The 23,169-nt window shown below is 40.7% G+C and overlaps 1 protein-coding gene and 1 non-coding gene across 3 annotated transcripts in view; both read left to right on the top strand.

Moving 5' to 3' along the window:
* The window catches only part of cog5 (component of oligomeric golgi complex 5), a 148,843-nt gene that overhangs the window by 96,627 nt on the left and 29,047 nt on the right, over window positions 1-23,169 (top strand). For both annotated transcript variants that reach the window (XM_068004865.1, XM_068004864.1), the window contains exons 12-14: window positions 9,624-9,828; window positions 11,231-11,392; window positions 13,877-13,976. In XM_068004865.1, the coding sequence (XP_067860966.1) occupies window positions 9,624-9,828; window positions 11,231-11,392; window positions 13,877-13,976 (467 nt within the window). The remainder of the gene's footprint in view (window positions 1-9,623; window positions 9,829-11,230; window positions 11,393-13,876; window positions 13,977-23,169) is intronic.
* Window positions 10,213-10,294, top strand: trnal-aag (transfer RNA leucine (anticodon AAG)). Its single transcript has one exon. It is a non-coding gene; the product is annotated as a tRNA-Leu (tRNA).

The raw sequence follows: 23,169 nt of genomic DNA, 5'->3' as shown, positions 1-23,169 counted from the left end.
TGTCAAATTTAATTGAGGAACACAAACTATCTGCCCAAACGTACAACCTCCATTATTGAATCTTTAACCAATTGAGCAGTACAGAACTGTAGTAGGATTTCATTATCTTTGCCCATATATTCACTTGGATCCCTTCAATCCCACTTCTACCCAGATAGCTCTTTTAAAAAGGAGTTAATCAACACAGCATTAACTGCATTTACTAGGCATTAGTTCAACGTAGAATCAGAGAATGGCTACAGCACAGAAGGTGGCCGTTCAGCCCGTCGAGCCTGTGCCGGCTCTCTGCAAGAGCAATCCAGTTAGTCCCGCTCTTTCCCCGTAGCCCTGCAGATTTTTCCCTTCAAGTACTTATCTGATTCCCTTTTGAAACCACGATTGAATCTGCCTCCACCACCCTTTCAGGCAGTGCATTGAAGATCATAACCACTCGCTGCGTAAAAAAGTTTTTCCTCATGTCGCTTTTGGTTCTTTTGCCAGTCACCTTAAATCTGTGTCCTCTGGTTCTTGACCCTTCTGCCAATGGGAAGAGTTTCTCTCTGTACTCTGTCTAGAACCCTCATGATTTTGTACACCTCTATCAAATCGTCTCAACCTTCTCTGCTCTAAGGCGAACAACCCCAGCTTCTCCAGTCTATCCACATAACTGAGGTACCTCATCCCTGGAACCATTCTAGTAAATCTTTTCTGTACCCTCTCTAAGACCTTCACATCTTTCTTAAAGTGCGGTGCCCAGAATTGGACACAATACTCCAGTTGTGGCCGAAACAGTGTTTTATAAAGGTTCATCATAACCTCCTTACTTTTGTACTCTATGCCTCTTTTTATAAAGCCCAGGATCACGTATGCATTTTTAATTGCATTCTCAACCTGCCCTGCCACCTCCAATGACCTGTGCACATGTACCTCCAGGTCTCTGTTCCTGCACCCCCTTTAGAATTGTATCCTTTAGTTTATATTGCCTCTCGTTCTTCCTACAAAAATGTATCACTTCGCACTTCTCTGCGTTAAATTTCATCTGCCACGTGCCTGTCCACGTCCTCTTGAAGTCTATCACTATCCTCCTCACTGTTCACTACACTTCCAAGTTTTGTGTCATCTGCAAATTTGGAAATTGTGCCCTGTACACCCAAGTTTAAGTCATTAATATATATCAAGAAAAGCAGTGGTCCTAGTACCAACCCTTGGGAAACACTGCTGTATGCCTTCCTCCAGTCCAAAAAACAACCGTTTGCCACTACTCTCTGTTTCCTATCTCTTAGCCAATTTCGTATCCATGCTGCCTCTGCCCCTTTTATTCCATGGGCTTCAACTTTGCTGACGAGCCTATTATGTGGCACTTTATCAAATGCCTTTTGGAAGTCCATATACACCACATCAACCCTCTCAGTTACCTCATCAAAAAACTCATTCAAGTTAGTTAAACATGATTTGCCTTTAACAAATCCCTGCTGGCTTTCCTTAATTAATTCACACTTGTCCAAGTGACTGTTAATTTTGTCCCGGATTATCGTTTCTAAAAGCTTCCCCACCACCGAGGTTAAACTGACTGGCCTGTAGTTGCTGGGTTTATCCTTACACCCTTTTTTGAACAAGGGTATAACATTTGCAATTCTCCAGTCCTGTGATACCACCCCCGTATCTAAGGATGAGTGGAAGATTATGGCCTGTACCTCCGCAACTTCCACCCTTACTTCCCTCAGCAACCTAGAATACATCCCGTCCTGACATATTCAATATTTTGAGAGATGGGGTAATTCTAATATGTAGTCTAGCTTGAGGCTTGTTAATTTTGTACTGACTCCTTTGGTTCTGCATTCACAGTCCAAATTAAATAGCCCTCATCTCTGTTAGCCATGCCTCTCAGTATTTAATTACAACATCTCTTTTGGGTTTTCTGTAATGAAAATACTTTATTCTCTTTGCGCTCTAACATACAATGAGGCTCAAAGTCCCAAAATCAACTTTGCCACTCTTCAATGAACTTTATGCAATGTACAGTATTCAAAATTTTGCCTCATCGATGATTAGCAATTTATTTTCGCTTAGTCAATTAAGCTTAAAAACCATTTCAGTGCTCGATTACCCTTGTTGACAATTACTTCACGTTGACTGAATGTTTGCAGTCATTGATGACTGATACCCAAATCTCTTCCTGTTCCACTTTTGCTAATGAAGTTGCATTCATTATGTACTCTTGTTGACTGTTTTCTGTTTCAGTATGTATCACCTATCCATAATAAAATGCATCTCTCATTCACATAGTTGGTCCAAAACTCTTTAACTGCAATCTGTCTCCTTTGTATTTCTCACCTGGCCACATAACTTCATATCAAGAAGCATTCTCCACTATATAATTTATTCATAGTGTGAATAGCAGGGAACACAGTATTGACCCTTACAGACCTCCACTAGTCACTGTTTTGTAGCCATAGCCTTTTCTATTTATTGGAACCATCTATATCTACCACTAAGATAGTTTTCAACCCCAGGTTAGTCAGTTTGCCACTGGTCCCATGAGCCTTAATCTGCTTTATAAGCCTCATCTGGTCTGAAATATTTAATTTTAATTCTGTTAATTTTTCTAATTCAACTCCCCTTAATTGTCCTTAGTGATCTTCTCAAATTTCCAAAGTTTTCTGATCTGAAGTCTTGTATAGTATTATTATTTTTTCCTTAATTATAATATCAATCCAAATATACAGTAATCACCAGACCCCAAGTGTTCACATTTCCAGGTATCCAACCAGTTCTGGTGAACTATTAAATATAGTACAACATTTAATACAGTATCTGCCTTAGTTTTATACTTCCCATGTTATGTTTAGAAGCAGTATCTTATAAAATTGTACTTTCATCCCTCTAATTGTCCCTATTGTGTCTGCTTTACCTCTGGAAAATTTAAATCCTCATGATTATCACATTATGATCATGCAGCTTCTCTCATTTGTATATATGGTTATTTACTGGTGGTCAATAGCAGTTGGAAATTAGTACTATACCTTGCCCTTATTAAATGCTGTTTTCTACTCACACTGTTTCTGGTAATTTCTACTTGTGTTGTTTGCTGCCGTACCTTCAGACCTAAGTTTTAAAAAAAAATTTGCTCTCTCGATATTGGGGACGCTAGCAAAGCCTCATTTATTGCCCATCGCTAGTTGCCCTGAGAAAGTAGTGGTGGGCCTTCTCCTTGAACCACTGCAGTCCTTATGCTGATAGTGCATTCATGATGGTGATAGGTGGGAATTCTAGGAATTTGACCCAGTGATGAGAAACGAAAAAGCCTATCCAGCAAGTATATATGGCATCTACCCAACAAAGTGGAAAATTGCCCAGGTATGTCCTGTCTACAAAAAGCAGGACAAATCCAATCCAGCCAATTACCGCCCCATCAGTTTATTGTCAATTATCAGCAAAGTGATGGAAGGTGTCGTCGACAGTGCTATCATGCGGCACTTACTCACCAATAACCTGCTCACTGATGCTCAGTTTGGGTTCTGCCAGGACCACTCAGCTCCAGACTTCATTACAGCCTGGGTCCAAACATGGACAAAAGAGCTGAATTCCAGAGGTGAGGTGAGAGTGACTGCCCTTGACATCAAGGCAGCATTTGACCAAGTGTGTCATTAAGGAGCCCTTGTAAAATTGAAGTCAATAGGAATTGGGGAAAACTCTCCAGTGGCTGGAGTCATGCCTAGCACAAAGGAAGATGGTAGTGGTTGTTGGAGCCAATCATCTCAGCCCCAGGGCATCGCTACCGGAGTTCCTCAGGGCAGTGTCCTGGGCCCAACCACCTTCAGCTGCTTCATCAATGACCTTCCCTCCATCGTAAGGTCAGATGTGGGGATGTTCACTGCTGATTGCACAGTGTTCAGTTCCATTCACAACCCCTCAGATAATGAAGCAGTCCGAGCCCGCATGCAGCAAGACCTGGACAACATCCATGCTTGGGCTGATAAGTGACAAGTAACATTCGTGCCAGGCAATGACCATCTCCAACAAGAGAGTGTCTAACCACTTCCCCATGATATTCAACGGCATTGCCATCACCGAATCCCCCACCATCATCATCCTGGGGGTCATCATTGACCAGAAACTTAACTGGACCAGCCACATAAATACTGTGGCTACAAGAGGAGGTCAGAGGCTGGGTATTCTGCGGCGAGTGACTCACCTTCTGCCTCCCCAAAGCCTTTCCACCACCTACAAGGCACAAGTCAGGATTGCGATGAAATACTCTCCACTTGCCTGGAAGAGTGCAGCTCCAACAACACTCTAGGCTCAACACCATCCAGGACAAAGCAGCCCGCTTGATTGGCACCCTATCCACCACCTTAAACATTCACTCTCCACCACTGACACACTGTGGCTGCAGTGTGTACCATCTACAAGATGCACTGCAGCAACTTGCCAAGGTTTCTTCGACAGCACCTCCTAAATCCGCGACCTGTACCACCCAGAAGGACAAGGGCAGCAGGCACATGGCAACGCTGCCACCTGCACATTCCCCTCCAAGTCACGCACCATCCTGACTTGGAAATATATCGCTGTTCCTTCATTGTCGCTGGGTCAAGCTAACGACGCTATTCTTGACCCAGTGTCGTTACCTAACACGCTGGTTTATGATAGTGGGGGACTTTGAAAGGAGGTCGAATAGTATCGTACACTCAATCCTTTTGGCTGAAGATGCTTGCAAATGCTTTGGTCTTGTCTCTTGCACTCACATACTGGACTCTGGCGTAGTTGAGAATGCGGATGTTCCTGGAACCTTCCCCAATTACGTGCCTGATTTTCACTTTCAGCCAAGATTGGTAGTGGACAGGGCTAGAGTGCTTTTGTCTAATCCATTGGTTATGGGACTACGTTGTTCTGTCTATAGGTCCCATTCTAGAATTCCCTCTCTAAAGCCCACCATCTCTTCCTTTTGAGCACCTCCTTAAAACACATCTGTTAGACCAAGCTTTTGGTCACCCCTCTTAATCTCTGCCTTGGCTCAGCATCCGTTTTCTTCCTTGATACATTTTTCCACATTAGAAGTGCTACAAAAATGCATGTTGTTGTCCTTTCTGCTGGTATATCAGCCCTTTTGATTGCAGTTATTTCATTTTTTAACAATGCTGTCATTCCACTGTGTAACTTAACAGATCAATCTATGAAATGCTCCATACCCTCTTAGGTTCATCTCTTGCATATTTTCTGCTTGAAGCCATACTTCTGTAATACTAATATCAATATTTTCACTACCTAGCTGTACCTCTAATTCTCTAAGTTTATTCTTTAATCATTTGTCTCCACCTATAAGTTAAATATGGTGCTCATGTCTATGGGGAGGTCCTTTTAAGGATGCTGCCCCGTTGAACCACCTTGCTTGTCCATTGGATCTTACTGTCCATTCTGTATATCATGGGGTAGAGTTTCCATTTTGGGTCCAATCGGGAAATTGTGCCCAAAACGTGCTCGAAATTGCGCTGGTTAGGTTACGGTTCAAGTTCCTGATTTTAAAAAATCATTTGCCTAACCACAAATGTAAAATCTTCCATGAATCAGTGTAATCGGTCAATATAATTGTTTAGTTTCTTTTCTTTCCATTAAAAAGTGTTCATTGATGTAGTTAAGAGTGGTAAGCTGGTCCACTTTTATTAATACAGCTGAAAATGGGTTTATCACAAAAACTAAGCATGATTAATGAGTGTCCAGTTCTCCACCTGAGTAACCGGATTTAAAATCACTGAAAATGACTTAAAGAAACTCTACTGAACCATTTACTACTTTTATTGGTGTACACCAGTCAGTTTCTTAGGAAATTAAATATTTTTTGATATGAAAAAACTTTAAAAATGTGTCTACTAGTGCACCTAAGAAAATTAGCGCAATTTGAAGAGCCTTCCCCAACCAACTCAATCGGCGGAATCTCGCAATGTCGACCATGGGGATGTGGCCAGTTTTATGAGCGGAGCCTTATTTGGCTGAACTGATCTTGAATCAGTGTGAATGGTTTTGGGCGTAGCTCACTTACGTTTGAAATTCCTCGATCTTTTGCGTTGGTTTGGCCTGCGCTGATATTACTGGCTTAAAGAAGCAGAAACTCTACTCCCCTAGATCTTGATCTGAATCAATTCAGTTCTTGTTACATCTCATTGGTAATAAATTAGCTAAAATTAACAAATATACAAATCGTGCACTTTTCTCCCCCATGTTTTTGAAAGTTAGCAGTAAAGGAAAATTTTTGAAAGTAGCATTTTCTGTAATTTTTATGGTTTTGCCATATTTATACTGGATATATTCCTTTGGTCAGTGCCTGTGTACTTCACTCTGTTGGACTAACATTAGCTTGGTACTCGTCAGCTAGGTTCACACTGGCACCAGGATTCAAGATTCTCGTGAATTATTATGGAACCTTTCCTGTGATGGATACTCTCAAAATTTGTTTATACTGTCATCTGATATTGCAAATAGAGCCTTTTGGACAGTAAAAAACAATGTCACTCTGGTGATAGTTCCTCTTTATCAACCTGTAAGTGATGCAAGTGGAGACGATTTACAGATCACCATAGGCATTTCACTTAATACACATAGATCAGAGAAACTAGTTAGTTGCCTTTTATATTCAGGGTTAAATGTAGAAGGCTCTATAGAAGAAATCAATACAACCGCCTCTTCTGTTGAAATGAATATCTTGACAGCAGGAATATCCAGCAGCAACTCCACCAGACCTAAAGAAATCTCGAGTGCCATGCACTTCAGGAGAGATTCTCTTAGCTCCAAGGGAATCAACAGGGGAATTACCATTCAGTGATAAGTCCCCAGCTGATAGGCATAGGCGTCAAAAGTAATGTTGAATAGAGGATTTAAATAATTGCAACTTTCAGCTTCTCTGGCTTTTCAGAGTCAGCTATGCATCAGAGAGAGATCACTTTTCCTTTTTTCTGTACATTGTTATATAATTGTACAAAATGTGTGTGTGGCAGGAAAGTACATTTCTGAAATCATATTCAATTCTTTGATAAAAGTAATTTAAAGAAAAAAGTACATTTGTGAAGGAAGCCTTGCAAGTTTACTTAACCACTTAAGGTAATTAATTAAGGTAATAATTTCAATGCAAAGGCTCAAATCTCAACAATAGCCAAAATTGGACAGTAAAAAACAATGTCACTCTGGTGATAGTTCCTCTTTATCAACCTGTAAGTGATGCAAGTGGAGACGATTTACAGATCACCATAGGCATTTCACTTAATACACATAGATCAGAGAAACTAGTTAGTTGCCTTTTATATTCAGGGTTAAATGTAGAAGGCTCTATTTGGGGGAAATAACAATTAGACTTCTGAAGAGGTTTATTTTTGCCCTTGCTGCTTACACTATTCATGAATGATGCAGAGAAAGATAATTTGCAAGGGGCACCAAGCTATGTGGCCAGAGGACCAAGAGAAAGACATTCACAAAGAAAGAAATAACTTGCATTAATATAGCACTTTTCATGAACTCAGGATGTCTCAAAGTGCTTCGTAGCCAATGGTGTTCACAGCCTCGGTTCAATGTCTCATCCCAAAGATAGCATTAAAAGAGATTTGAACAAACTAAATTAAGTGATGGAAAAGCAGATGATTTTAATGAAAGGAAAAAAGAAAAGGCTTGCACCTTAACAAATCTGCCAGAAATGTTCCAAAGTGGTTCACATCCAATAAATGACTTTGAAGTGTAGCAGCTGTTTTGTATAAAACTAGATCCCAGAAACAACGAGATGATTGACTAGTTAATCTGTTTTTGATGTCAAGTATTTTTATATAAATAAATATTTTAGATAAATGGTAAGGGAGAACTGTTGGCAAGGGCACTAGGTGAACTCTTTGAATATTGCCTTTTTAACATCCAAGTGAACTGCCAGAATAGGGACAAAACCTGATATTTTATCCGAAAGACGTTACCTTCAGCAATGTGTAGAGTTCCCTCGGTACTGCACTGAAGTGTCAGCTTAGGTTGTGTGCTCAAGTTCTGGGCTTGATTTTGAACTAATAACCTTTTGACTCAGGGGAGAGTGCTATCAATTGAGCTAAGCTGACACTAATGTGGATAAACATAAGATGATATACATTGGATCAGGAATCATGAAATATTTGCATAATGAATGGATGTTTATAGGATTTTTTTTAAGATTATGAATTAAGGGATGTATCCTAGTTATGAGGAATGTATCAATGATTTGAACTTGTTTAAATTGGAGAAAATATAATTGTGATGATTCAGGTGTTTAAATACTAAGAGGCACAAATTATGCAGATAAAAGCAAGTTATTTAATTTAAACTCCAAAATTGGCAAGCCTCATGTGAAATTAAAGAATGAAAGATTCTCTAGCTTTCTCCCATATACATGTACATACACATGCACACACAGAGTAGTAGGTATGTGGAATAGACAGTCATCTAAAGCAGTTAATCCAATATCTATTAACTTCTTTAAAAAGGAACCTGGTAAAGAATGGGGTAGAGCATTTTAGGAAGAAGTATGGATACAGATAATGAACTACTGTGTGGAGTACTCTGGTTCTAGTTTTGCTTTTTACTTCCTGATTCACCTTGTCTTTTTTTTAATCCTCCAACTTTAGTGGTGTCCTATCTATGTACTTTGAGCCCTCGATAGACATATGTATATTTTTATTTATATATTTTTGCAGTTGTTGAGAGTTGAATAATGTAGGTTGTAATGATACACCTGACCTTGAAAGTCAAATAGAAATTTCACATAACTTTATGTACTTGGAAGTTTTCTATGGTTATTCACCTTCAAGAAATTAAATATGCTGGGAAGACACTATAGCAGTGCAAATTGAAATTGGTCTCTGGGAAGAAATGAGGTTGTGGACCAAATGCCCTTTCCTCATTCACATTTTCTGTTTATACGTGGGTCAAGCTGAAGTTGTGCATGACATAATGTAAATTGTTAAAGTGGCAAGCATATGGCTAAACCCTTTTGTATGTGTATGATTCTTGGACTTGACACCAATTTGGTTGCAAATAATATTTATTGAGTTTGACCGAGTCTTGACACATTCAATATCTTAAGCAATAGTCGTACAGAGAAATAAACAATATTACCTGCTTTTGCTCGGGATAGAGAACGTAACCTTTGTCGATTCTTTAGGCTACCCTCTTATCTGAGAGATCTAGCATTCCTTGCCAACAAAAGACCTCTCCTACTGACAAAACTTTTTCTTGCTAAATGTCATCCATACCCTGAAGAATTCTGGGAATGAGCAACATTACCATTTTATTATTTCTAGCTACAGTACAAGTCTACAAGTTATTTGTGAAAAGAAAGCAAAAACCTTAATCATACGAGATTAAACCAAATCCTAATCCTACGTATGTATGTATATAAGAATAGGGTATCTTGCATGTTGAAGATGAACTCATTCAGAGAACTACTCCTCCACTTGACTGTCATTTAGATTCACTAGAAAAAGTGCTATAAGTGGTCCACCTCTCAGTTTGAAGGAATAACTCGCAGACAAATACTACCGGCAACAGAAAGGCAACAACAGCAGGGTGGGGTAGTCCATACCCTAGATGGTTAGAATAGGTGGTAGTATTGAGTAGCTTTAAGGAGGCAATATTATCTTTTTCAGCATCCACATTTCTGAAGCAAGCATTTGAAGGAGAATATCCAAAGTTGTTACGATTATATAATGATCTATGGAAACGTTTGCAACAGTACAGCCAAAGTATACAGAGTAGTATAACTACAGGTGGAAATTCAGACCTACCTCCTGAACTACCACCAAGAGAGGAAGACATGCAAGATCTATTTATGTTGAAGAAGCAGGATTATGAGTAAGTTTTTTTTTATTCTTCGAATCTGTATGACGCATGCATAACGCTACCAATTCCGGCCTCTTGCGCATCCTTCGATTTTCATCACTCCACCATTGGTGGGTGTGCCTTCAGCAGTCTAGGCCCTAAACTCTAATTCCCTCCCTAAATCTCTCCACCCCTCTACCTCTCTTTCCTCCTTTAAGACACTCCTTAAAACCTACCTCTTTGACCAAACTTTTGGTCACCTGTCGGTGTCAAATTTTGAGAGATAACGCTCCTGTGAAGCACCTTGGGATGTTTTACTACATTAAAAGCGCTATATAAATGCACGGTGTTGTTTTAGTAAATGCCCACATGTGCATATATTAAGATTTCTTAACTGTTTTGGATTAAGCTAGAGGTGGTAGCGTGGCCGAGCGGTCTAAGGCGCTGGATTAAGGCTCCAGTCTCTTCGGGGGCGTGGGTTCGAATCCCACCACTGCCAGCGGGTAAAGTGCTTGGGTGAAACTAGAACTAGGGGGCATAATCTTAGAATAAGGGGCTGCTCTTTCAAAACTGAGATGAGGAGAAACTTCTTCACTCAGAGGGTGGTAGGTCTGTGGAATTTGCTGCCCCAGGAAGCTGTGGAAGCTACATCATTAGATAAATTTAAAACAGAAATAGACAGTTTCCTAGAAGTAAAGGGAATTAGGGGTTATGGGGAGCGGGCAGGAAATTGGACATGAAGCTGAGTTCGGATCGGTCAATGCCCTGTGGGTGGCGGAGAGGGCCCAGGGGCTGTGTGGCCGGGTCCTGCTCCGACTTCTTGTGTTCTTTAGATTTGTGGTTGGGATCAGATCAGCCATGATCTTATTGAATGGCGGAGCAGGCTCGAGGGGCCGATTGGCCTACTCCTGCTCCAATTTCTTATGTTCTTATGTTCTTAAAAGGAACCGGTATTTATACCCAGTTTATTTATTATGCAGAATTGAAAGAAATGTCAATGTGTGGACAGATTTTCTTATGATTAGATTCTTAATCATAATATTGGCCTCAATAAGGATTACTGTTGTGGGTGTTGCTGAAATTTATATTTTAATGAAGAACAATGAATTGCATTCTGTGTTCATCCTAATGTATTAATAATTCAATCACTGACAATTATTGCAGGTTAAAGCATGTAATGCTTAAATTATTGAGTTGACATGAGAACTCAGGCAAGCTACGGTGAAGTTAGCATATGATTATAGTTGCTGCAACAAAAATTGAACATGTAATACCAGTATCTGCCCTTTGAGGACAATACTTTCATAGAATATTTTGGGAAAAAATATGTTGGACAAGAGACTGTGTTTTAATATATTCAAAGAATATAATTGTCATAGATTTTTAAAATTATAATTTAAACGATTATAATTCTAACTATCTTAAATTTCCTCAGCCCTGAGAAGGCCCTGAAAGATTCTCTACAATCGTATGAATCTGCTTATCTCTCAAAATCATTATCACGACTGTTTGACCCAATCAACCTTGTCTTTCCTCCTGGAGGACGTAATCCACCTTCAAACGACGAACTTGATAGCATCATTAAAACAATTGCAAGGTAGGAGTTGCTACAAAGAAAAAGGCGCACCAGCTGATTAACTTGCTGTGTTACTTGAGGCCAATTAATATAAAATTCAGTTTGAACCCTTTTAGCGTTCGGTTTTGACTGATTAGCAAGAAAACATTGAAAGGGTTAAATGAATAACATGCTATCCATTACAACAACATATAAAAGGTGCTCTGCACATCAAAGTTTGATAGATTTTGCTAATTATATAAATATTTTTCCCCATTGTCATCGGATTTTATGATTGATGCTGACTAATGGTTTGTTTCTTGAAGCCATTTTCTTTTGGAAGTGTATCATTAAAAATAGATCAGAGCTCATTGGCTAAGTGCCCAGTAAGAATAGAACATAATGAGCTCATTTCTCAGTGATTTTAGAGCCCACTGAAATTGAATTTACAATTAGCTGATACATTATTTCATTACAAATAAATTCCTGTTTCCTACTGCAGTCAGTCTGTTGCTTAAAGTGAATGAGACTCAGCGACAGGAAGTGGTTTAATTTTTTTTTAAACTGCAAATTTGAAACAAAAGCAATGTGCTGGAGGTGCACAGCAGGTTCATCAGCATCTGTAAAAGGACAAATTAACATTTCTAACTGACTACAGCCAAAATACTAGTCCGTCCTCTTTGCTGTGTTTTTCCTGCATTTTCTGTTTTCATTACAGGAAGTACACATTGATACCTGTATGATTAGGGAAGAAATGTTCGTTTAATCCTTGCAATGTTTTCTTTGCGGTAAACTGAGTAATGATACTGATACACTCAAGTTGCATGCTGACTTCAGTTAGCTTTTTAAGGATACATTCACAATACAACTTTGGTTGTTGCAGTGCTAAAGTTGCACTGTGAACCCAGAGTCAGGGCCTGACCTGACTGTAAAAAGGGGCAAGTCTCCATGTAGGGAATAATCTCATGCCACTTCGGTTTGAAATGTGTGACATGTAACTCCAGTGCGATGTCAAACTGGATTTAAAAAGTGCTCGGAGGTCCCTTGGACACCTTTTAACCCTACCTGGAGGTAATTTAAATATTTAGACAGTGTGGACACTGTGTTCCAGTCTCTGTCAACTTTTAAATTTTAGCGGCTGAAAGAGGAGCTGTCTTTTGAACAGGAGAACTGGAGCTCCAGCCATGTAATGTAAATGGGTATTTTTCAGCTGGAGGTAAACTCAGCACAATATCCTACTGGCTAAATAGTATATTGAAGTATTAAAGGGTTAATACTCCCTTGTTTACTTATTCTCCATCTGTTAATAAATTAGCCTAATCATCTGTGTTCAAATCCTTGAATAGGGCTTGAACTCTCAACCTTTTGAATAGGCAAAAATGCTACCAGTTTAGTGCCTTATAGATACATTCATATAACCATGTTGTCCAATGAAATACCAGAGATTAAATGTCAAAGGCATATCTTACCAATACACTGTACTTTCTTTCCCCATCACCTCAATCCCAGGATATTTTGCACCACCCCTTTTGTTACTGCCGACCTTGTTTTAACTAGAGCACCTAGTTTTCTATCCATTCTTTGAACAATTGGCTCACTTCTGTCCCCTGATAGGAGTCTGTGATGCCTATAGTCCATCAGAATCTGACCATTTCGAAAGCTGAGACTCTTAATTAGTGTGAACAGTTTCAACTGCAGTCTTCACCATTATCCCAACTGATACCAATTCAGCACAAATTAGCAGGGACCTTCATAGTGTTTGACTCTATACCACACCATACAGTTCATTTCCTCAGAGTCCTAGAGGAGTTCTCAGTTGATTTTTTTTTTAAAGTCATGTTCTGTGACATTCAGATAGAACATGAAAAAGTATAGAGCACATCTTCGTAAGAGTCAGCAAATACACCAGACAGGAATTTGTACTTTTGTTATTTCCCTCATCAATTTTCTTTGGGAGGCATTGACTTCTTGCTGGGTCTTGATTCGTTGGTGTCAGTCGCTGTCCAGTACCTCACCCAAGTAGTCATTATTAATGTGTGAGGGTGATAGTGCAAGTTATTCAACCATGAGGGGGGCATCACAGCCGAGGCCATTCCTGTCCTCACCCCGTGTCCATGTACACTTCTCGCAAGGGTCAATGGATAGCAATTGCAGAAGTACAAACACTGGAAGATTTTCCCCTCCCCAACCCAGTGTGCTGAGGCCAATTGTCGTGCCTCTTTCACAGTTGAGATTACCTGACTCAGTACGGACTGGGGAGAGAATCTCAGACTTTCTTGTGTATGAGTGAGTTGTGAGTTAACACAGGTTATCCTCGAGACATTCAAGGGGTCACTAAGGCTATGTATATTCAGGTATATATAGTTTCTGAAGGTTGTGTCAGCAAAGATACTTTTCAAAGGTAGCATGATGTATTACAATGCAAGAGCTTCTGATAAGATATAGAAGATGTATGCGTGGTTTGTAATTAAAACTTTGCTTAGTTTCTTATAATGGCTTTTGATGTATTAATCTCTCTACTTTCAGTGAATTGAATGTAGCCTCTGTAGATCCAAACCTGAGTCTGGCTGTTGCAAGGAACGTTGCTAAAACTGTCCATCTATTTGGAGTAAAATCTGAACAACTTGTAAGTATTGTATACATCCGTTATTATTGTTAGCATGGAATTCAGTAATAACCTATTGGGAAAAGAGTAAAGGATATAATGTTTTAACTGAACTAAAATATGAGAGGTGATTCAAATTTGACTACTGTATATTTTTTTGAAATCATTTGCTAGTCATTTTAAATGCTGAACATTGCTTAGTGCAACGGAACCTTATGATAGTGAAATCTGGTTTGCTGGGATACATTTCACTGTACCAGGAACACAGCGTTTTGTTGAGAATTTGATTAAAGAAAAAAGGCAATAGGTTGTGCAACAGTAAAGAGGTCACACTGAATTTTTTGTTTGTAGCATTGATTCAAATAGTAATCCAAGAACTGCAAGACAAATAAATTACTGCCTTTTTTCTGTCTGGGTCCTCTAAGCGGGTGATTTTGAAGTGTAATTGGAGATTAAATTCATGTATAGTTAGGTTGAACCATTTTTATAAACTGGAAACACATATATTTTCGTGGATCTGTAGAGTATTATATTGCCATTAAAAGGGCATAGCATGGAAAGAACTCACATTTTCAGTTGAAATGGATAGCAAGCTCATTATAATGTAAGTGTTATTCCATTTAGCTGTACAGTAAGAAAATTGGTTCACCAGTAACTGAGTCTTGCTACAAATAATTTCCACTGCATTTGAGAAACATTTGGAACCAATGTTCTCTTAATAAACAAATCATAATCTTGTTATTCTTTTTCATTTTTGGCATTGAAATCTTCCTCTTCCATGACTTAGGTTAAATTAATGTTACAAATACTTATCGGCTGTGAACAAGGACTTTGTAGGTGGGGGTACCTAGTCATTTTTGTTTGGAGGGAAGAGTCCGAATTTACCTGATGTAACTGAATTACGTATTTATCATATGGTAGTGCAGTTGACACAATAAACAGAATGGCATTTCTGATATGATTTAAATCCAATAAAAGACTGAAGATTTTACTGAACATTTGGCAGTGATGGTTCAAATTATATTTTAGTAACAGGCACAAACAAAAACAGTCTACATTTGTTTATCACATGAAGATTTAGAGAACATTATATATTGAAACCAGTGAAGTTCATAAGCTATTGATTTTTCTATCTGTTAACACCAACTTCTTATCTTATCACCTTATTCATAAAATAGAAAATGCCCTGTCATCTCATGTTGAATTTGTGGTGATGTCCCAATCACAACCTTCCATGCCATGCCGTATTAATATCCCACTCTGTATTTTCTTCTGTTGGTGAAATTATATTGCAGACCTAAAGCCAGCTATGAAAGGTTTGATTATATTACTTTGGCTGTTGAAATAAATGATATCTGTTTTTCTTGCAATCTTTAAGTTTCGTACAAGTTTTCGTTGATGTGGGCATTTAACTAACATGTCTGGTGGCATCAAAAATTCTCACCAGGCTTTGCAATTTGTAAAACAAAAAAAACTGCTATTAGCATTCTACAGTCATCAATCTCTTTTGTTCAACTAAGTGATTTGGTGGACTGACTTCTGTATTTGGATCAGGATTATAAATGATTTTGGGTGTATGTACATCTGGAGTAAAATATATTCAAAAGCTAAATCTAGGTTCATAATGTAAAATAAATACTAAAGTCAACATACAGTACATGATCCTAAAGGTTATTCTGTAATTAATAAATGTTGACACTGTTCTCACTTTTGCTTTTCATGTTGCATAGTTGCTACAAAATAATGGCTTTGCAATGTAAATGTAATGCTACTGATTTGCAGCAATAAACTCAAATCAATCTTCCTTGGAATTAGCACCAAATTCTTCTTTCTGATGCCATTCACACACTAGGAATTTGTCCAAGCTTGATTGGTTCTGGGCAAATAGGATGCTTAACCATGCCCTAAAATTTGCCATGGTGCCATCGGGCTAGACCACACATGAGTTCCTATTCCTACATCATATAAAGATCAGGATCTGGACATAAGCACTAGTTTTTCTGACAGCTTCAGGAGGTTCTCTGCTCCCACCATCACAATTTCTCGACTTCTAGAGCCTGCTAACATTTTTATAAGAAGGAAAAGTACAGTTTTATTCACAACAGTTTAAGATGAAGTGCAATTAGCAAAATTAGCAACCAAAGACATTTAGAAAGCAATAAATACCTCAAATGCTCAAGAAAGTGGAGGGTTTTGAGCAGCAAAATACATATTTTTAAAAATGTCTGTCTTAAAAGAACCTAGCACAGAAAAAGAGCTCAGTATCTCTGTTTAGTTTCTCGGACCCATACTAAATGTAAAGATACTTGGTATCTTGGGTGAGGCCTTGGATCCTAATTCTTAGCACAAAAGCATAAATATTATCAAAGCATGGAACCTTGAGTCCACGAGTCTGCTTTTGCATAAAATAAGTATACAACAAGAATCTAAGAGCACTACCGCATCTGGTCTGCTGTATACCGATGCAGACCCAGGAGACCAGGTTATACACGATGTGCAGGTAGAGAAGCAATTGTTAGACCCTGCCAATCCCAGTTGTAGGTGGGTGTATAAGTACTGACATCTAGCCATTCTTCAGTTGCCAGGTAGGTGTGAAAACAAAGAAAATCTAAAAGGAATTGGATCGGGGTGGTGATTAATCCCTGGTATAACTTCACTGATCCACTCCCAAGAAATCCTCATACTTGTGATTCCAGGACTTTTCACCTAATAGGAGAAAATGGCTACTTCTACCACAGGTATTCAATGCAAAAAAAGAAGTGCAACATCTATCCTCTGTTGCAGATTGATGTCGGAATTGCTCAAATTATGTTTCTCCAACACACAACTCTGTTGTTTGACATTTATATTGGACTTCCTATTCAATCCTGATAACTTGGGCTTAATAAAATGGCAGATTTAAAGCAACACTTTTTAAAAATAGAGTAAGTATTTGGATTATTCTTACAATGATGCATCTGGTCTCCACCATGGGGACAAGCTGAGGTCTTCAGCCATCTGCATTTCAGAGCACCAGGAATCCAATGAACCATTCCTCTCGATGGCCATTTTCAGGTGGAGGAGGTGGGCTTGCTCCTTCAGTGCCTATTACAGACAAGTACGCTGATGATAAAAAATAATGGACCTTTACTTTACTTCAGACTGTACCTATTCAGTTCAGCCCCTGCCGATAAGCAGTTGAGCAGGTAGTTGTTCAAATTTCAGGTCTTGGTCTGAATACAGTATTTGTCTTAAAGTAACAAATAAAAACCCAACCTTGGCAGCAGAGTTTTTCTCGAGAGCCCCTTTACACCTATAAGGAAAGGGCTGTCTAAATGTAATTGTGTTCCTAGTCAACTGGAGATCCTGTTAATTTCCCAGGCAGCTAGTTTTCTTCAATCTAAGCTTTGTAATTATTATTCTCTCTGAACTTCTTGGGGCAGCCTCAGTGCGGGTAATCTCCTCTAACTCCATTTGTTCTGGAGGACCTTTTCCACTCACCACCCCTGAAGCCTCCATAGAACCATAGAAAAGATACAGCACAGAAGTGGGCCATTCGGCCCATCGTGTCCGCACCGGCTCGAAGAACAACCAGGTGACCATTCTAATCCCACCTTCCAGCACCCGGTCCATAGCCCTGCAGCTTACAGCACTTAGGTGCAGGTCCAGGTACTTTTTAAAGAGTTGAGGGTCCCTTCCTCTACCACCAATTCAGGCAGTGAATTCCATACACCCACCACCCTCTGGGTAAAAAAGATTTTCCTCATGTCCCCTCTAATCCTTCCGTCAATCAGCTTAAATCTATGTCCTCTAGTTTTTGAACTCTCCGCTAGGGGAAACAGGTACTTCCTGTCTATTCTATCTGGGCCCCTCATAATTTTGTACACCTCAATCAAGTCACTCCTCTGCTCAAAGGAAAACAACCCTAGCCTATCCAATCTCTCCTCGTAGCTGCAGTTTTCAAGCCCTGGCAACATTCTTGTAAATCTTCTCTGCATTCTTTCCACAGCAATTACGTCCTTCCTTTAATGTGGTGACCAGAACTGCGCACAATACTCCAGCTGTGGCCTTACCAGTGTTTTATACAGTTCCATCATTACATCCCCGCTTTTGTATTCTATACCTCGGCTAATAACGGAGAGCATTCTGTATGCCGCCTTCACAACTTTATTTACCTGTACTGCCACCTTCAGGGACCTGTGCACATGTACTCCAAGGTCTCTCACTTCCTCTACCCCTCTCAATATATTCCCGTTTACTGCGTATTCCCTTTTACTGTTTGCCCTCCCTAAGTGCATTACCTCACACTTCTCTGGGTTGAACTCCATTTGCCACTTTTCTGCTCACTCCACCAACCCATTGATATCCTCTTGGAGTCTGCAGCTATCCTCTTCACTATCAGCTACACTGCCAATTTTTGTGTCGTCTGCAAATTTGCCAATCATGCTTCCTACATTCAAGTCCAAATCATTAGTATATACCACATACAGCAAGGGACCCAACACTGAGCCCTGTGACACATCACTGGAAACGGATTTCCATTCACAAAGACATCCATTGACATTTACCCTTTGTTTCCTGTTCCTGAGCCAATTTTGGATCCAATTCTCCACATTTCCCTGTATCCCATGGGCTTTTACCTTTCTGAACAGTCTGCCATGTGGGACCTTGTCAAATGCCTTACTAAAATCCATGTAGACAACATCCACTGCACTACCCTCATCAATCCTCCTAGTCACTTCCTTAAAGAATTCAATCAAATTTGTAAGGCAGGACCTTCCCTGAACAAATCCATGCTGACTAGCCCTGTTTAAACCATGCCTTTCCAAGTGACAGTTTATCCTCTCTCTCAGTATTGATTCTAATAGCTTGCCCACCATTGAGGTAAGACTGACTGGCCTATAATTGTTTGGCCTTTCCCTTGTACCCTTTTTAAACAATGGTACTACGTTTGCAGTCTTGCAGTCTTCCAGTCCTTCGGTACCTCCCCTGTATCTAGAGGATTGGAAAATGATCCTCAGAGCATCCGCTATTTCCTCCCTGGCTTCCTTCAATAGCCAAGGAAACAATCCATCCGGCCCTGGTGACTTATCAACTTTCAAGAATTCCAGTCCCTCTAGTACTTCCTCTCATTTATGTTTACCTTATCCAATATTTCACACCTCTTCTCTTTAACTACTACGTCTGGACTCAATGGATTCCATTCCTGGATGAATTAGTGAGTGGTAATTATCAAGGTCTAATGCCTTCCTTATATCAGTATGCCCTCAACTCATGTTCTGCCTCCCTTCGTTTTTCATCATTCCACTCTTTGGAGATGCCAAGTGGCATTCAAACACAAATGGACCCCATCCTTTTGAGAGGCTGAACCCTGGAGTTGAAGCTGCTGGTTATCCAATAAATGAAAGACTACTCCATTGCTACTATGCTTCCCAGTTATTAGAGGTCATAATCCCTTTTGGAGATAACTCTACAGGGTTCCCACTGTGGGACCAATCCCATGCATCATTTTGGGGGGACCTCCCTAAAGGAGGAAAAGGAAAATGATGGTAATGAAAATATGCAAGAAAGTAACATGATAGAAACTAGTTCAGAGACACCTAATGTTCAGATGAGACAAGGGCCTCGATATTAACCTCTACACGACAGACGGGAGAGAGTCCGGGGTGGGGGGGTGCGGTTAAAAAGTTAAATCCGGGGAACGCGACCCCAACCCACTGCGCATGCACCCACTGCCTTTTTGGTGGCGGATAGCGGGGCGTCAGTGTCCCGCCATGGAGAGGCAGGACACTTAAATTAACATATTTAAATCAGGCTCCCACGGTGCAGTTGAGAGCCTAATTTAAAATTTACTGTTGCTGCATGGATTGCCCATGGGTCAGGAAACCAGGCAGTGAAAGGGAGCTGGAGCTACTGGCTTCACATCGTTCACCTGACGAAGGAGGTAGCCTCCGAAAGCTTGTGAATTTAAAATAAAATTGCTGGACTATAACTTGGTGTTGTAAAATTGTTTACAATTGTCCACAGATAAGCGCCTCTTTCAGCAATCCTTATGCTGAAAGAATGCTCTCCCCATGCCGCTCAAGGAAGCCTTCAGCCTCCCCCATTCCCAATTGCAGGCCTCTTTCCTCCTGCCTCACCCCCTCCTGTTAAGTTTGGCAGGACCTCCGTGTCCCCGGCCTTACCAGATTTTTCGACCTCACCTGCACCCTCCTGCCTCCCAGTAAATATCGGTGCCAAGGTCTCAGTACTGCCCCTCCTGGGGCTCCTGAGAGTTTTTAGGTCGATCCATTTCTCTAAATTTGCCTCATCTGAACCACCATCAAAATCATTGGATGTTTTCAGGATTAGAAAATATGCACAAGGGACTGTCCAGGCTCTGATGGTTTGTTCAGTTACAGGCAGCAGCTAGGACTAAATGAGGCATTTTTAAAAAAAATACATTCCCTGCAGTTAATTGAGTATCAAATGCAGACTGTGGTCCTGCAACAGCAGGTGGCAGTGTAGGCATTAGATACTGGAGCAAAGTCACAGGGAATCCTTTTGTGGTGCACAACCTGTTTTTGCATCTGTGTTTTCCTTCAATGGAAATCGAAAATTTATCACGTCATTTCTCAGATGCAAATTATCAGTTAACGGTGTTCTCCTTCAGGTTACCTCAGGCTCCCAAAGTGTTTTGAACAGTCAAGTGGAAGCTATGAGAAACTAATTAGATGAATCTCCGGTAGCTAAGACATGACATGCATGGCTACAAGGACTTGCGCCCAGTTGCAAGGGGTCTCTAGGATAACTTCTTGCACAAGGTTACATTCAGGTCAGCAATGCTTTTGGGAGCATGGGGGTTTTGAGCACCAGAGCATGTATTGTCTCTAGAGGAGTGGTTGTGGGTTTTCTCCTGGCTCCGATTGCTTTGCTGCTCCTGGTCAACTTTCAGAGGGCTATCAAGCCACTATCTTAAATTTGCAACAGTGAGAGGGGCATTTACCTCAGACTTATGGGCCCTTCAAGAATCAGCCAGGGTTACCCTCTTCGTTTCAAGATCGGATCCCACCATTTTGAGGGATTGTCCACTCAAATTGTTTGTGAGATCCCCTCATAATGATTAAAGCTGTGACATCCAAGATGAACAAAATTTTGATATGGGAACTATGAACATTTCTCTATCCGCCCTGTTCCCCTCCCAGAGGTCTATGTAGTAGGTTTCTGCTGCCGTTCTTTCATTGTGCTGAAGAAATTGAGAGGATTGTGTATTGTGGCCTAGGAACTAAGTGGATCGACCCACTGAAAATTTATTTAGTTCCATTTCTAGAGTCAGGTATCATAAAGGGTGCTTTTCTTAACATATCTTCGGTTCCCAAAGTGTTTACACTGTGCCTTTCATTGGCAGCTGCATACCTATGGTTGCAGCATTTCCTTGTGTACCCATATTTAGAGGATTGCCAGGTCAGGGCTCCTGGTTAGGACTCTGTCAGACAGACAGTTCAGCAAGAGGTTCGACCACATAATCAATCTCACAGTCTCAACTGGATCGATCCCACGCAAAACTTTATATTTTTTGGGATGCAGTTCTGCATGCTCTAGAAACATAAGAACATAAGAAATAGGAGCAGGTGTAGGCCATTCGACCCCTCGAACCTGCTCCACCATTCAATCAGACCAGGGCTGATCTTGAACCTCAACTCCACTTTCCTGCCCGATCCTCATATTCCTTGATTCCCCTATAGCCCAAAAATCTATCCATCTCAGCCTTGAATGTATTCAATGACTCAGCATCCACAGCCCTCTGGAGTAGAGAATTCCAAAGATTCACAACCCTCTGAGTGAAGAAATTCCTCCTCATCCCAGTCTTGAATGGCCGACCCCTTATCCTGCGAGTATGCCCCCTAATTCTAGACTCTCTAGCCGGGGGAACAATCTCTCAGCATCTACCCGGTCAAGCCCCCTAATAATCTTTTATGTTTCAATGAGATCACCTCTCATTCTTCTAAACTCCAGAGAGTATAGGCCCATTCTACCCAACCCCTCTCATAGGACAACCCTCTCATCCCAGGAATTAATCTAGTGAACCTTCGTTGTACCGCCTCCAAGGCAAGTATAATCCTTCCTTAGATAAGGAGACCAGAACTGTACGCAGTGCTCCAGGTGAGGTCTCACTAAAGCCCTGTACAACTGTAGTAGGGCTTCCTTACTCTTGTACTCCAACCCCCTTGCAATAAAGGGCAACATACCATTTGCTTTCCTAATTGTCTGCTGTACCTGCATACTAACTTCATGTTGTACGAGGACACCCAAGTCTCTCTGAACACCAACATTTAATAGTTTCTCACCATTTAAAAAATAATTCTGTTTTTCTATTCTTCCTACCAAAGTGAATAAGCTCACATTATACGCCATCTGCCACCTTCTTGCTCACTCACTTAATCTGTTTATATCCCTCTCTAGACTCTTTGGCCCCGATATTAGAGTGGAGGCGGAATGGCAGCGGGGGGGGGGTTGATCCACCCAATAAAAAATGTCCGTTTTCCACACGATCATGATTCAATTAGTGCCACTTAACATGGCTTCTGAGTTTGCCGTCCAAATGCTGCGCAGCGGGCGGACTGCGCACCTGCATCACAGGCTGTCAGCTGGAGGAGCTCTATTTAAAGGGGCATTCCTCCAATGGCTTTTCCTGGAGCAAATACCCACACACCACAATGGAGCAGCACAGGGGCAAGGCAGCTCCAAGATTCAACAATGCCTGACTCCAGTTGCTACTGGATGGGGTGAGGAGGAGGAGGGATTTGTTTTACCCAGCAGACTGGAGGAAGTGGCCCGCCTCTGCCACCAAGAAGGCCTGGTTCAAGGTGGCAGAGGAGGTCACGAGCAGCATCAACATCTCGCGCACCTGGGCCCAGTGCATGAAGCGCTTCAATGACCTAACTAGGTCAGCCAAGGTGAGTACACTTATTGATTCTTCTACATTCTGTCTTCTACATCAATGCCCCCACCCCCCAACTCATTCTGCACTGCCAACACTACTCTATCACATCACTCCTCACACCCACTTAAGGCTCATCCTCAACTTACCTGCACTTCCTCACCTCCCCATTAGTCACCCCACCACTACCACTCAATCTTCATACAATGTCATGGCTCTGTCTCATAATCACCCTCTGATGCATCTCCTTCACGGTCAACCTCACTCAAACCAACGCATTCATCGATTGGCCAATTCACCATCACTCACTCACAC

The sequence above is a fragment of the Heptranchias perlo genome, chromosome 24, assembly GCF_035084215.1.
Source record: "Heptranchias perlo isolate sHepPer1 chromosome 24, sHepPer1.hap1, whole genome shotgun sequence".
NCBI classification, from domain to species: Eukaryota; Metazoa; Chordata; class Chondrichthyes; order Hexanchiformes; family Hexanchidae; genus Heptranchias; species Heptranchias perlo.
This window is presented reverse-complemented; position numbering and strand designations above follow the sequence as displayed.